Genomic DNA, 16,842 nt, shown 5'->3' on the forward strand with positions numbered 1-16,842 from the left:
ATTCTTTTCCCTCTCCCCCAGAAATAACCATTTCCCTGAATTTTTGTTTTTAATTCCCCTCCTTACTACACAAATGCATTTATGCCTTCTCACCTACATGCATGCACACTTAATACTGTTTAATCTTCATCATTTATGGACATTATAAAAATCTTGCCATACTACATGTAGTCTTATGGGACTGGATTTGTTGATCTTACATTAGGTTTCTGTGATTCATCCACACTATCATAAGCAACATTACTTCATGGTTTTTTACTGCTGGGTAATATCATGTTATACAGATTTAGTTGCTCATTCTCCTTTTAGTGGAGTATGAGTTGTTTTCAAGTTTTTGCTATTGTGAACAATGCTGCTACAAATATTTTTATGCATGTTTCCTAGTGCATATGTGCAAACTGTTCCCTAAGGAAAATTCTAAGAAACAGAGTTATAAGGCATATCAATATGAACAAAGTATATAAGAATATATTTATAAATTTAAAAATTATACATTCCTAGATATATACTTATATTTATACAAGCTAAAAAGTAATAAAATGTAATCCTGAAGAAGAGTATCCTTTTTGCCTTATCTTATGGGATACAAAGACTTATAATGAAACTATAGCAATTAAGATAGTGAGACAGTAGTGCAGAAATGGATTACAGACCAAATACAGAACCAGAAAAAATTAAGGGTCTAGAGAAAGAAACCACAGTACATAGTACGGGAGGCATAGTAGGTCCTGGGGAATGGCAGGACTAGACAATAAATGATGTTAGAATAATTGGTTACCCATCTGAAAAAGAAAAATTGGTTTTCTATTTCATATCATATGTAAAAACATCAGTTCCAGAAAACGAACTTACTGTAAAAGGCAAAACTTCAAAAACACTTCAGAAGAAAATACGATTCTAACTCTAGGGTGGGAAGGGATTTATTAAGCAAAACATAAAAATGCTACCCATAAAAGAAAAAATTTATAAATTTCACTACATTAAATTTCAGAACTTCTGTTTAATAAAGGACATCATGAACAAAGTAAAAGCACAAGACCAAAGTAGGAGAAAATACTTGCAACATATATAGCTGAATATGGGTTGACACATAAAAAAATATGGCAAATCAATGAAATATGAAACATATAAAAAGTGTGGCAAATTAATGAAAATATGATAAAACAATTTAGCAGGAAAATGGAGAAAAGAATCTGAGCAAGTATCATATGAAAATATAATCAAGTTCATTAAGAATCAAGGAACTACAAATAAAGACCACAATACAATAATTTCATTTCACACCTATTAGATTGCCAAAACTAAGAGGAAAAACTGATACAACTGCTTTGGAAAATGATCTGGCATTACATTGTAAAAATAAATGTTCATTTGTAGATCCTACCACCTGGCATTTCCACCCTTAGGTATATACATGGGATGGCCACAGATTCTGGGAACACAGACAAATACATAATAACTGGTTTATTGTTACTATATTATAATACATGATAAAATAATAGTATGCATATTTCCAGACTTTATGACTCCCCTGAATGCAGCCTAGAGACTTCCTCAGTTCTAATTAAATATGGCAATATGTAAAATCCTTCCTGTCCCAACTACTTCTGCTCAGGCGCTTAAAAACATACTAGTTCTTTGTGTTTGTGGATAGCAATTTCCTAGAAAATCTGAATTAACAGTGAAATCTGTGCAGACCCTCTCCCATGAAAAATTCATGGGGAATTTAAAGGGGCTCACTGACTCCTTAAAGTCCTTCTGTATCATCTCAGATCCATGTTTTCTGGGTTAAGAGAGTTCCTAACTCTCTTGAATCATTCTCTTTCCAGGGCTAGAATTTAAGGAACTGAGGTATGCCTTAGCCTCCATCTAGGAACCATACCTGTTCAGGTTTTGACTCTAGACTAGAAAATGTGTTCCTTCTTCCAGGTTTAGGAATCAGCATTTTGAGAATACTAACACTCAACACACTTTATCCTAGTTAAGAATAGAATAGCAGTAATTTCACAACCAGCACCAAGGGTACTTAGGCCTAAAGGTCCCCAGGTCAGCAGGCATGATGATACCAGAAGGCAAAGCAAGAGCTTCCATGAGGCCCCTTCACTCATATGCCTGATGGACAGATGGGCAGTGTGAGGCTTAGTTTCTGTGGTGTGCATTTAAACACCCCAGTGGGAAAATCAATACTCCAGAGGAAGATAAATAATATAAACAACCTCACATTTATGAATCCAGGTTACCCAGAGACCAGCAATTCTAACCAAGTAAAATGAATTATATCATCCCTCTAACTACCTCCATTAGGAAAAGACAGGTACCATTTCTACTTTGCAATTTTATTGCTCATTCTTAACTATTCAGATTTTTTATAATTGTCAGCCACCATGATAAGTGTAAGAATGTGAAATTATTGAAGATATGGTCTGTCTGACGGATATAGTTACCAATAGTAAAACACTATAGAAATGTAAAGTATCATATTAGGAAAAGAAGCAGGATAAGGAGATTCTAAGATTATGTGTTTTGAAGTGAGACTGGATCTGCCATTTACTACCATTCACTTATCGTGCAATCCTGGGCAAATCTCAGCCTCAACATCCTTCCATGTCAAGTAAGGTTAATGATAGTACCTATCTCACAGAGGCATTGTGATAATAAAATGAGACAATGTCTGTAAAAAGCATAGGTCAGTGTCTGGCACATGAGATGAAATTTAAAAAGTAAGCTATTCTTAAAATTAACACCTCATTCTTCATCATTTAGATCCATATTCCTTTCTCCAAGTATTTTTGAAATTATGGAATTTAACTCCTCACTAACAGAAAAATTAAAACAATGTAATTTTCATTACTCTTAAAGAAGCATTTCATTGAAAATAGTAAGTTCTAAAGACAAAATGTATGTGCTGACAGGAAGCATTAGGTAGGTTGTCCTTGTGATGATACATCTGTGTCATACACAAGGGTAGAGACATAGGGCCAAAGATAAAGGAATAGTCTCCAAACGTGGAGGAGATGAATAGAGAAATATTTTAAATATATGGGTTTTATTTAAAAACAGAGATGTATCTAAGATTTTTCTTAAATGGTAAGATGGGAGGTGGTTAAATTCTTGAAGAACATAAACAAATTAAAATTAAACTTTTTCTAAAAAAAAATAAATAAAATTAAACTTTTTCTAAAGTTTCTTTGATTTTATTGCCAGAAGTCGTATTGTTGAACTTTCTCATGAAATATAAAAGATGGTCTACATCTAATTTCTGAAATTATGTGAGGTTAATAAAACTTAACTATGAATTTCCTTCATTCAAACAGACCCAATGACCTCAATTCCTATAAAGCATCTGAGTCCAGATCTAAAACCAACCTGTAGTTTGATTCAATCCAGTCTTTACCTACAAAAGACCACGGCCCACTAGCTCAGTTTTCATTCATGCCCCCAAATCACTCTTCATAGCCTTCACATTCTCATAAATTCCTGATGCCAGGCTTCACTGCTCTCTGTCAGCTGATTCTCCAGCATTTTAGTTTCTACACTCTCTTACGCTGCTTACGAAACCTACCTTCCAGCTTTGAATCTGATGCAATGTTCCCGCACCCACCAGGACTAATGTACCTGAAGGCATAGAAAATCCAACTACCTCATCCCTCTCCACTCAGTGACTCCCCAGAATCTACCTCCTCTGTGACATTTTTCTCAGTTCAATCTAGGGCTGCCCTGAATCTCTGCTTCTGCCCATTTCATGCAAGTATGAGTATACCTGCATAAACCCAGGCATTCCTTTTACCTCTTAAAAATGTGAATTCCTTTTGAATGGGATTCCCAAATGAAAATCTTTCATATCTGTGAGAACTCCTATGGGGCTAGTGAAGAAACATGTGGTATGTTAGTGAATATTGACTGATGTATTCAATTTTATTTTTTAGTTTAATGTTTTACATTTTATTTTTTCAGTAATGATAATAAATAGAAGTAAAGCACATTTTGGGCATTAAGAATTTGACTCTGGAGCCAAACTATTTAGTTATTAATGTCAGCTCTGTTACTTACACTGTGTTCTCTCTAAACCTCAGATGTCTCAACTGTTAAATGAGGGTAATAATAGTATCTACTTAATAGGGTGATCTTGGGGATCCCTGGGTGGCTCAGGGGTTTAGCTCCTGCCTTCCACCCAGGGCATGATCCTGGAGTCCTGGAATCAAGTCCCACATCGGGCTCCCTGCATGGAGCCTGCTTCTCCCTCTGCCTGTGTCTCTGTCTGTCTCTCATGAATAAATAAATAAATCTTTTTTTTTTAAATAGGGTTATCTTGAGGATTAAATTAAATAATCCATGTACTTTAAAAAAGGGCATGCTACATATGTATCAAGCACTCAATGAATGTTTGCTGTGTTGTTCTTACAACTATTAATTTACCAGGAAAGTATAACCAGTTATTTTCTAAGGCTTGAGTGTGTGTTTGAACAACTCCTACAATGAGAATCACTAACTTGCCAAAGTGTCAGTTTGGCCTGAATTCAAGTTTGTGCCTTTCCTTCAGAAGTTCTGAAATTGTATCTGGAGAACAATAGCATAAAAATAAATTCTTGTTTCTCATCACACAGCACCCAAAACAACTGCAGTTGCCAATACTTTCTTTACTTCTGCCCATAGGATGAATGTGAAATCACAAATCACAGCTCCTAGGGTTTGAATCCAGCAGATACTCCAATTCCTGTCCCATTTAACCTCTTTGTGTTAGACACTGTCTACCCTCCCTTTCTCTCTTCCACTGACTTCCAGACACATGTCCTGCCTATTTTCTTCCTATATCTTGGGCCCATTACTTCATAGTCCTTTGTGGTTATCTCTTCCCGTTCTTCAGATAATGCTGTTGCCCAGGTAACTTCCTTCTCACTCCATAAACTTGCCTCGGATTACTCCATTATCTCTCAGGATTTCAACATGTTGATGACTCCACGTCCATCTTTACTGCCACTGTCTGAGGCCAGGCCCTTACAGTTTTCAACCTGGCTTATGGAAATTACCTCTTAAATTGTCCCCTGGCTGCCATCTTTTCCCCACTTTAAAATTTCTCCTTCACACAACTGCCAGAATGACTTTTCTTAAGTATAAATCTGACCTTGTCACCCTCAAACTAAAGTTCTTTAATGGTTTCTTTTACCTTGCTGAATAAGACCTTAAAATCTTCAAACTACCTATCCCTTCTGCACTTTAATGACCCACATTAGGAAGGTGTCCTACAAGTTTTTGTTGTTCAGATTATGCCAGTTCGAACAAAGCAAAGGGTTGTAAAAGTTTTCCCAGGGCTATACTTTTATTCAAATCACTTTCCATCAAAAATCATTGATTGCAGCCTTAAAATCAGAAGAGGTTATCAGCTCCAGTAAATGAATTTTACCAAATCTCCTGAACTGAATGTTTTTAGAAAAGTCAGTTACACACACACACACACACACACACACACACACACACACTACATTGTTGCTCCTTTTAAAAAATAGATTATAGAATTCTCATGATGGTGAAAGCATATTGCATAAAATAATATACTCAAGTATACTTACAATCAGTTAGACAAAGGAAATAGGGTAATAATGAAAACTGACTATTCCATAATTTAACAGCATTGTCCACAAGTTTAGAAAATTTAGATCCATTATACATTTCAGATCCCATTATAGAACTGCTAATCATCAATCTTTGCTACAAACTGATGCACATTGTTGAGAGTCCAGACATTTCAGAGCCTTCTGTCAATGTATATGAACAATGTAGAGGGATGAACAGGAATTCCAAAAGAAAGAGGGGATGATGGTAAGACCTGCTGAATCAGGAGCCAAAGTCTGAATTCTGTCCTGACCATGGCCATATATATATATATATATATATATATATATATATATATATATATATTCACACACATATTTCTTAAGACAACTGATTAAATTTTCAAGATGTTACCTTCTTTATCTTCAGAACAAGGGGCTTTAATACATGAATCTCTAAGGCTCTTGCCACTTTTGAAATTTGAATATTTAGTTATGGCATACCCACAGAATAGAACAGCTCTCCTCTAAACATTCTTTGAGAAGGATAAAATCCATGTTTGCCTCTCAGCCATAGTTTAAAGACCTCTTAGGTGTTCAGACTTAATCTATATTCCTGCAAGCCTCTACCGTCAGGTACTAAAATCTTTAGCTATCTCACTGCCCTAACTATGCTGGACATTTTCATGTAATGTAGCCTGAGTCATTCTAGGCTTGAATCAATAAAAATTTAACAGAGAATTCAACATAACCTGCCCCCCGCCCACTCCCCTGTCCAAGTAATGATACCTCCTTAGTTTTCTAGTGATATACATGGAATACTTCATAAGGGAAGAACTGAATAAGTGAGGAACATGTGTTTTTAGCTTCAGCTTCTTACATTAGGGCTATAACAGCTGTATGCAGTAAAATGCAAGGGTAGAGTTGGCTGTATCAGACAATTTAAGACATCCACACCATCAGAGTCATAGCAGCTAAACATATATTCTTCAGTGGAGATTTAACGTATTAGATAGGATTATAAGAGAATTGGATTGGCGTCATGATTTTGCATCATATTTTGCTTTGTGGTGAGCTGCAAGCCAGAGTCTGTATGGTTAGACTTGGGGGCTTAGCAACATAACAAATAAAATATAGTGAGAAAGAAACAAGGCTGCATTCTATAGTGTATTAACTGAAAAGCCATCCCAGCATTAAGCAGCTCTGCTGATATTTATAAATGTCTGTCTCAGGCTGTCTCTTATAAACTTCCACTTATAAAGCAAACCCTTGACATATAGCTACTATTATACTCCTGCAAATAAATACAGGTAGGGTCCTGCAAAGAAGATGAAAAAAGAATGCAGTGTGCTTACCTGCATTATTCAAGAAAAAAAAAAAAAAAAAAAGAAGGTGGGGAATGCAATGTGCTTCACATAACTCAAACCAAATTATCCACATTCCCTAAGTCAGAGGTCCAAAACTCACAGAGCAAAGCCAGCAATCTAATTCCAGTTTGCTTTGATTTGAAGGCTTATGTTTGTCAGAAGACACATAAGCTTTGGAATTGAGTCAGAAAAATGTGTAAAGATGTGATATACAGAAAAAGGTAGACGATTCACCCTGGCAGTGTGAGTCCAGGAAGAGTGAGATTCCTCCCACAGATCACTGGCCCCCCAGCCACCTGGAACAGGAGTTCCGGATGTCACTTACCCTATGACGATGCAGGAGATGGCAGTTCCCAAGAAGGCATATGTTAAAATAGATCCTAAGTTTTGAAAAAAGTGTCTCTGGGGAGAAAAGAATATTTCATATAGCACATCCATGTATTTTCTTAGTTTAACAGGAAATTTTTTAAAATGCACACACCATGGACCCTCCCTTCCCACTCTGTTTAGGCAAGCTTCGGCTTTGGAGTCTTAGTTCCTGGTCTTACTGTACAAATAAGGCTGAACTGGTTTATACTGCAAAGGACAGAGGGTTCTCAAAGAAATGGGGGAACAAATACATCCAGAAAACAACAGGGTAGAGATGAGAGAATGACCGCCAAAACTGGCTGGGCCTGAGGGAGAGGGTAAAGAGTCAGGGCAGCATCCATGCAGGACTCTGGAATGATTAACGGAAGACAAAGTTTTTAAAAAAATTTTGTTGTCAGTGGAACCCCTTGGGCATTTTAAAAATACGGTTCTAAAAGATTTTAGTTGCCTTTGAATTACTGGATCTCTGACTTATATTTCTTCTGAATGTAATGAAACAAAATCTTATCACCTCCGACAATTTATTTTAATGAATCGCACAGAATGATGCCCAGTATTAAGGCTGTAGGGATAAGGAAGGATGACCTGAGTAAACGCAGCCTTCTAAGTCTCCTGCAATGCTGGCTTTGGAAAGCTCCCTTCCAGCTCTTTAAGTGGGAGCCCAGCAGTTGAAACTGACAGCAGCAAGAGGGAGCCTGGAGTACGTGAGAAAATCAGGTCTGTGCTGAACAAGCTGCCTGGCTGCTGGAGCCGCCAGGCCAAGGGGATGGGAGTCCCCCAGTCTCGGAGGCAGGGTGTGGGCAGCAGGAAAGCGGTGGCACTACCTCTGCCTCTCAAAATTCATACAGGCCAGAGCCTCAGTCTGTGGTACAGGGGGTGCTAGCACTTAAAACTATTCAGGGAATTACTAATCTCTGAAATGTGCACAGTCGGGTGGTACCTAAGTAATGGGAGGCTAGAGCACAGAAGCCACAAAACTGCTTTCTCTCTATGAGCATCAACAGCTAAGTATCAGCAAAGGCCTCTTGAGGTTTCACTCTGATTGAAAAACCCAGTATCTATCTCAATTAACAGCTAACTCTTTGGTTACAATCATCTAGAATAATATTGTCCAATAGAAATATAATGTAAGCCATGGACGTTGTTTAAGATTTTTCTAGTAGCCCCATTAAAGTAAGTTTTAAAAAGTGAGATGAATTTTGATAATATATATCTTCTTTAACCCAATATATCCAAAACATTATCATTTCTGCATGAAATCAATATCACATAATGTAGCTATTTTACATTCTTTTTAAATACTTAGTCTATGAAATCCAGTGCATATTTTGCACTTACAGCATGTCTTCATTCAAATTAGCCACATTTCAAGGGCTTAATAGTTACATGTGACCAATGGCCAGTATATTGGGCAGAGCAGATTTAGAAGAATTCTAAGCATGTCGAATTTGAATCTTTAGCACATAATCTAATATAATGATATCTTTATGAAACAAATAAACCCATAAAATAGTTGTTTTTTCATTAGCACTGGTACAATTCTCTACTTATGGATAAAAGAAAAAAACAATCACTGTGTATTTACCTTCTTCAGGCTGTATCCTGCATGAAATATAATTGGTGGCAGTAAAACATTGAAGAAGATTTCTGGATCAAATGTCATCTGCCAGAAAAAATAAAAGAGCAGTTAGGAAGATGCCCCTTTGGGTCACTAAAAAATGTGATTTAAAAATACAGTTATAGTCATCTCTGCTAAGTTTCTATGAGGCATATTAGCATGCTGTTAAATTACACAGGTGAAAGTAAGAAAAAATGCAAGCTTAGAAATTCATAAATGCAATACAACTGCGAAGTAATACATTCAATGTAAAGCCTATAGTCCATTCCATGGCTAATAACTCAATAAAAACCCTCTGGGCAAAGAAAACTCTTTGCCTTTATTTTGGTTAGTTGTTCATTCTTCACATTTTAAATGTTTTCTTTTTTTTCTGGTCCAAGAAATTTTCTGGTAGTGCTCAAACATTTTAGCTTCTGACAAGAATATATTTAAACTTTTCCCAAATAAAACATTTTTAAAAATTTGGTCTTAGTTTTCCTTACTTTATCCAATTCCCGAGTTTAAAACATTTTCCAGACTCTGTGGAAAAAGATATTTGATTTATTTATTCATGAGAGACATACAGAAAGAATGGCAGAGACATAGGGAGAGGGAGAAGCAAGCTCCCTGTGGGGAGCCTGATGCAATATTCAATCCCAGGACACCGGGATCACTCCCTGAACTGAAGGCAGATGCTCAACCACTGAGCCACCCAGGCATCTCTCTCTTTTTTTAAAGATATTATTTACGGAAAAATCTATTTGAAAATGAAAATGGATTTTTCTGATATTTGTTTATTGGCTTTTATTTAAATGTTAAATTTGGGCAAAAAAAATAATTACTTGTGAAATACAATGAAATGAAATATGAAGACTCTTGAATCCAATATCCACTATTTGCTAGGAAGTCCGAAAATTAAACTCTTTTAATATTTAAATCTCACTTAGACTCATCCTCTTCTTTCTCTACCCCACTCCACAAACACAGACACAATGGTATTCATTATTCACCACTAGGGCCTTTTTACCATTACAGTGTTCATAAAATCTTTCAGATGTATGGGTTTCACAACTATAGTATCTAATTTTCTCTCCCTTTTTTGCCTTAATTCTAACTCATCTCTAAAGCTGGATTTCAGAAGCTACTCTTTTCTGAAATCCACTTTGATTTCCCAGTCACTTCTGTGCTCTTTCAGCACTTTGTATCTTCCTTCTCTGTTTCCGTAACAGCCCCTCAACTCTACTCATGTAATATTTGAGAAGGGGTAGGTGCAGGAAGTAGGAGTCACCTAACTCAGCCAGGTCCCTTCTCAGAACCTTAGTCATCCATTGATGCTACACGGCTTGTATCAATGAGCATTCAGGTGGATCAACTATGGCCCATCCATAGCTCTCTGTGCCTTAGTTTCTTCATCTTTGGAATGAATATAATAATGTGATATCTATTTCTAAGGTGGTTATAAAAATTAAACCAATTAATATTTGTAAAGCCCTTGCTGCATTGCCTAATATTTAGTAAGCACTTTTAAGTACTTATTACTAAAGAAAATAAAATATTTTGCAAGTTATGCTATTTGAAGAAATTGCCTTGTTGTTAGGAATTCTTGAAGGCTATGGCTGTGTAAAATTTGGGCCAAGATATTTATGTTTCCTTCTAAGTTTGCTCTTTTTTCTAAGATTACCTGATATACTATTATTGATCTATTTTTATGAGGTCTCTTTGAAAGTATATCAATTGCATATTTGAAAGTTTTTAGCAAAGAGATATATTTCTGAGTGCTGCAGGAATGAAGCAATGCAGCTGTGATCATCTGGAAGAAAAAAAAAAACACAGTGGCACCAACATTTTGGACAGAAAATCCCTTGCCTCAGCAGTTTTTCTGCAAAAATCAGGTTAATCACTCAACCAGAACATTTCAATAATCAGAATGCCCCATTCCCTGCATGCAGGTTAACTAATGTGCTATTGAATTATATTTTCTGGAGCAGCCAGATGAAACTGGCAGGCTGAGAATGGCATGCAGCATACGAGGATTTATTTGTATATACAAAACAGATTTGTGTTCCTTTCAGACTTGCTATAAGCTTAGGAACTGCTAAATCAGAGTTCTGGGAGTAACTCCAAACCCAGACAATTTCTCAGAAATGGCTGGATCTGCTGCTGTACCAATCTCCAGATGGCGATTCCACATGTCATTTTCCTCAGATTTTGTGTTCAAATCATGGCCTTGGAGGTGAGACTGTTTTTAAGGCCCAAACAATTAAAATTTCTCAATATAGTATGAGGGAGAAAAATCTAAAACAAGTGAAAGCAAAAAGCTAAAATTATTTCAGCTAAGACATCAGTCCATTAAGATACAGAGTGTAAACACCATCCCTGTCCAATAAAACTTCCTGTAATGGTGGAAATATACTCTAATTGTACTATCCAATATGGTAGCCACTAGCCACATGAGCTAGTAATTGAATTGCAGGCTAGTGCAACTGAAGGACTGAATTTTTTATTTTCACATCTCCCGAGTGGTAGCTGGCAAATGCATTTATGCCCATTTTCCAGAGACAGGAGAAGAAATGAATGGCTCAGGGCTAATCAATGTGACAGGCAGATCACTGAGAATTGAGTGTATTTTCATAGGCAAACTAAATGTGTAGTTTCTGAGGAACCAGGAGGCTAACCTAACTATTTAGAATAAGATCTAGGAGTGTTTAAGAGGAGTTGGGACTCAGAAGTGGGTTTTATTATTTTGGTAATTCCTGAGTCTGTTGGAAAAGTAGAAGTAGTTAACACAATAATGTGTTCAATCATCTTTTTTTCATTAAAAATATAACAAGTCTTTTCTCAGCTACAAAGTACTTAAAGATATAGGATAGATTTACTAAATCCATTAAGGCTATAGTCCGAGAAAGGAAAGACGATATGCAAGCACAGTAAAAGGCATGGGGCTAGGCTGTAATTCAGAGTTCTTTAAGGCAGAAACACCATTCTGGGCTTGCCAACCCTGGGAGGTTTGATGTTTAAGCAGCATATGAACTGGGTTTTGAAGGATAGATAGAAGCCTATCCATGGGGCACCACCATACAGAACAGGATCCCTTGTCTGTCCTGGGGGCAGTAGGCCAATTCACCAAGCCACAGAGGAAACTGGTAGCTTCCTGGAGTTTCAGTTATACTCTATAGCAAGTGATTTGAAACATTTTAAATATTAAAATAAATGCATAGTAAAAAAAAATCTCAAAAAGTCTGTATGTGCTTTTACTATAAATAGGAGACTTCAAAGAAAACTTGGCTAGCTCAGGGCAGGCAGCTTTGAGACATACCTAGAGACAGCTCAAGAGTATGCATTTCCTTTCCTCTGCCCTAAGTTATGCTTTTGAGAGGAGGTGCCAGACACACTTGGGAAATAGAAATAGACAGTGTAGGGCTCCTGAGAGATAGGAGAGGAGTTTAATGCAGATGGATATTACCTAGACTATGAGCTCTCTCTGATCCTGTGGAGATAGATTTAAACTACATTCATTCAAACATGGAGAAAAGTAAAACTATTTTATAGAGGTAGAATTAAACAATAAAATGGCCAGTGGGAGTATAAATTTGTATAACCTCTTAATGGTGTAATATGGCAATAGATATCCAAATGTTAAATGTCTATACCATTCAATTCAACAATATTCCATCTGAGAATTTATCCTGCAGATATGCTTGTATATGTATGGAGTAGCATAAGAACAAGAGCATTCGCTGCAGATAAAAGCATGAAAAAAAATCTTGGAGATGATTAAAGAAGATCTTGGGGATGAACTGGTTAAATTATGGCATAATTCATAAAAGTGAATACAATACAACTTTTAGAAAGGCTGAGGAAACTATGCATTGAAATGGTTGCTCTCTATAATTTGTTGTCAAGTCAAAAGAGCAAGGTATAATAAGATCAGCATGTCTGGTGCATATAACAAAGATTGCTATATGCTCACCATACCTCACTTCATTTTTGTCCTTGTCAGACACCTAGACTTAATATCCTTGTAGTCATATGGGGTCAAAGACAGAGATCTATCTATCCAATTAAATGTGGACCAAAGTAATATGAATTATTTCCAAGCCTGATCCCTAAAAATCCCCTAAATCTTTCATGCTCTATTCCTTTCTTTGTGAGCTCATATAGAGCATCTGGCAGAGGGCTCAAATCCCCAGGGACTTCAGAGCCAGTAGGTTAAAGTCAGTTGGGATGATTAACAGCTACTGAAGACTGTAGTACTCCCCTCACTGGCCCAAAGTCCACAATGGATTGGGACATGAGCAAGAAATAAACCATTATCATGTTAAATCATTGAGATTTGAGGGGTAGTTTGTTAAGGCATTTTGCTAATTCCAAGATTGGTGCAAGGAAAGGGGATGTAGAATATTTACACACACACACATACACACACACACACACACACACACACACACACATAAACCATTGGTTGCCTCCTGTGAGGCTAGGAAAGAGAAACTGGTGGCAGAAAAGAAAGGTGGAAATTGGAAGAAGGATTTTCTGTATGCTTAGTGAGCAGGTGATTATCTGTGTCCTGGCTTTGTATCTATAAATAAAGAGATGACCACTGCTTAGAGCAGTGCATCCAGCATTTCCCCATCATGACACAGAAAATGATTATATTGGGTCAGTGGGGAGAAAATTAGGGTTCTGATGAGACTACTCAGGACTGAAAGGATCAGACTTGGGGCTCTGACCATCCTCAGCCCAAGGATGAGGGGATTGATATGTTGTGGCACACATATAACCCATCATGCACCAGCTGAGGAGTGCTGTGCAGGATTTAACACTCCTGGCCCTGGTCCCACCTTTCATTCACTCATCCCCAGGAAACCAGGAAACAGAGTGACTACTGTGGTCACTGAGTTGGAAAAAAGGAATTGAGTGTGTGCAGCTCAGTGCTATCCTCTTTCCACATTGGAATCAGCCTGCTTGCTGAGAGTAGCCACTCAGCCTGGCTCCCCCTAGCCCTAAGTTTTGTAAGAGCAAAGCTCAGCAGGAAGGCCCATACACTCCAGATGAGTCTGTAGCTAGGTATGTAAGTCTTTCTAGTTCTAGAGAAATATGAGCAAGCCAGTTCAAAACCAGTCCTCACTGTTTCAACTAATTTTTGATCTTCGTCTCTCTCACTTTTGTACCTATGTCTCAATTAGCTACGAAAGAGATACAACTAGTAGAGAAACGAGAGGATCTTGAATGACCTCTCCAAGATTCTCACTTACCATTTTGTATCTTTTGAACACTGAGCTATGTGAATGTATTACCCAATCAAAAAATAAAATGTGTTTTTTTTTTAAGAAGATGTCTTGGGCAGATTAATTTGGAGGGGCCTCAAGATTGGCCTGAATAAAGTGAAACCATTGTCAAGCTCCAGTTACCAAAATGAGTCAAGGTAATGACCATGTGAATTCAGGTGGCTGTGACAGAATGGAAAGGAAGAAGCAAACCCAAGAGATAACCATACATTCAACAAGTGTTTACTTACAATAAGCCACACATGTGGAAAGGAGAATGAGCAGGGCTTGCAGGTAAAATAGAGCAGCAAAGGAAGCCATGGTTTTGCCACCTGGATCAATTACTGAGAGAACGTGATTGGGGAGGAGCAGCTGATGTGGCCGAGATTAAGAGAGGTCAGAGAAGCTGAGGGCTAAATTGACACCTCTGCTTATGGAGTCCAAGGTGACTGTGAGACACTCGAAAATTTGTGGCTGAAGAAAGGTTAAGGCCACGGAGAAAGGATCCAGAATCATCAGCATAGAGGAAATGATTTGACAAGTGTAGATGGGATCTCTGAAAGAGTGAGCACCATAGAAAAGAGAAGAGGACCAAGGACCAAATCCTGGAATTGGAAAGAAAGGCACTACCAGGGAGGGAGACAAAGACAATGAAGAAATATTCAGAGAATGGGAGAGAATGAAGCTCAGGGCCACATAAAGCCAGGAAGAAGTGTAGCGTAAGAAGGAGGTGCTACTCCCTAACATAGGGCTTCCAGATTTAGCCAATAAAAATACAGGATGCCCAGTTAAATTGGAACTTCAGATAAATAATTATTTTCTAGAATAATTCTTTAGTACCACATCTGGGACATTTCTCAATTATTAATTATTTATCTGAAACTCAGTAAGTAGAGACAGAGGCAAGAATGAAAGACCCCAAAATGAACCTGTGTTTTATACCTGGCTGACTGAGGGAACAGTAGAGGAGCAGCTGACTCCACCTCCCCCATTCTAATGTCCATGGTTACAATAAGGAGTTTGAGAGCTAAGAAGAAATCCTTTAAGTTTCATAATTAGGAAGTGGTTGCTTTCAATTGATTTTCAACCAAGGAAGTGGGTACAGAGAGTTGAGGAAAAAGTGAGTGATGAGAAAGTGGAAGCAGTGTGGTCTTGGTCCCTCATTTGGGAGGTTTGGTGGCAGGGTCCTTTGGGAACCTGATAAATGGCTTGTAGAGGAGATGGAGAAATAGGGAGGAAACAAAGAGACAAAAGCCACAAGATAAGGAGGCAGGAGAGGATCAAAACATAGAATAGTAAGGGCATAAGTTTAGGGAGATAAGTGATATGAGCAGCAAAAGCCAATTCATGGTTGTTGTTTTTTTTTAATGGGGAGAAATCCTACTCTGGACATTCAAATCTGTGGCACAGCCCCATTAGGAAATGGTTATCCACATTAAAAAGCCTTTTCCATTCCTCCGGATGTTTCCTCCAGAGCCCTTGTATGTGACAAGCATCCGTCAAAGAAATACCTCATATAGGCTGATGTTTAAGAAGTCCTTAATATCACCGACACACAGGCTGTCAGAGGGAGAAGCTGCCTTATAGGTCACCCAACCTTGGGGTCTGCAAACTGATCTCTGCCCATGTCTGGGCTGCGTGGAAGGGGTGGGCTGATGGGAAGTGGGAACAAGTGATCTGGCACCTGCCCTGGATCTGCCCTCCCGTTTCTGCCTGAGCAGCTTTGTTTTTATACATTGTGAAGAAGCATTAGATTTTCTTTGAATGAAGAGTTCCTTTACTAAAAAATGTTTAGTTTTAAGTTCCGACCTATTACTGTCCCCCAAGAAAGTTCAAGGAACATGTGGAAGGTCAGTGGGCCACTCAGAGGCAGCACTGAGCTTAAAAAAAATCCTAAACCACAGCTGTTTCTCTTTTATGGTATTTATGTTCTTAATTTTGCCTCAATGTCTTAAATGATGCCTCAAAGTTAAAGTCCTTCCCTCCACCCCTCCCTGGAAGTAACCAATACACTGAAGTTAGAAAGTGTTTTTTTCTTTCCATGACTATGCTCTTGTACTTCACATATATGTGTTTGTGAGCAATAATTGATATTCTTTTTAGTACAGAATATTATATATAATCAGTATATTTAAATTTTTTACAGAAGCTTAATATACATATAAATACTATATTGCATTTGGTGTATTTTAAAAATTTACAGAAATTTAACCATAAATATCCTTTTGCATTCTGTTTCTTACATTCAACAGTATTTTAAAAGATTTATATATATTAGTACATGTGGATTTTGTCCATTCACTCAAACTGTTTAGTATTCTATTGGATAAATATATCATCATTGTTTTTTTTCCTTTCTCTAACAAGGGAATTAGGATAATTAGTTTGTTTCTTATTTTTTGCTATTACTAAAAATAATGCAATGGATACTCTTGTACTTAAGTGCATAAATGTGAAAGATTCTCTACAAGTGTAAAATACCCAGAGGTGGGCTGGATGATAAGGTGTATGAATCTTCAACTTTAATACGTGCTGGCAAATATTTTAAAGTGGTTATACCGATGTAGATTCCTACATGAGAGTATAAAAGTTTTTCCCTGCATTCTATCCAACACTTAGTATTGACAAATTTCTAATTTTTGCTAGTTGGCGAAGTATGAGCTCTTATCACATTATTGTTGTTTTCTTTGTAT

General features: G+C 37.3%; 1 protein-coding gene across 11 annotated transcripts in view; it reads right to left on the bottom strand.

The window, feature by feature from the left end:
- Window positions 1-16,842, bottom strand: part of SLC9A9 (solute carrier family 9 member A9) — a 654,466-nt gene that overhangs the window by 482,516 nt on the left and 155,108 nt on the right. For all 11 annotated transcript variants that reach the window (XM_049100054.1, XM_049100056.1, XM_049100057.1 and 8 more), the window contains 2 exons: window positions 8,871-8,948; window positions 7,242-7,318 (listed from right to left, as the gene is read on the bottom strand). In XM_049100054.1, the coding sequence (XP_048956011.1) occupies window positions 7,242-7,318; window positions 8,871-8,948 (155 nt within the window). The remainder of the gene's footprint in view (window positions 1-7,241; window positions 7,319-8,870; window positions 8,949-16,842) is intronic.

This window comes from Canis lupus, chromosome 23, assembly GCF_003254725.2.
Source record: "Canis lupus dingo isolate Sandy chromosome 23, ASM325472v2, whole genome shotgun sequence".
Taxonomy (NCBI): Eukaryota; Metazoa; Chordata; class Mammalia; order Carnivora; family Canidae; genus Canis; species Canis lupus.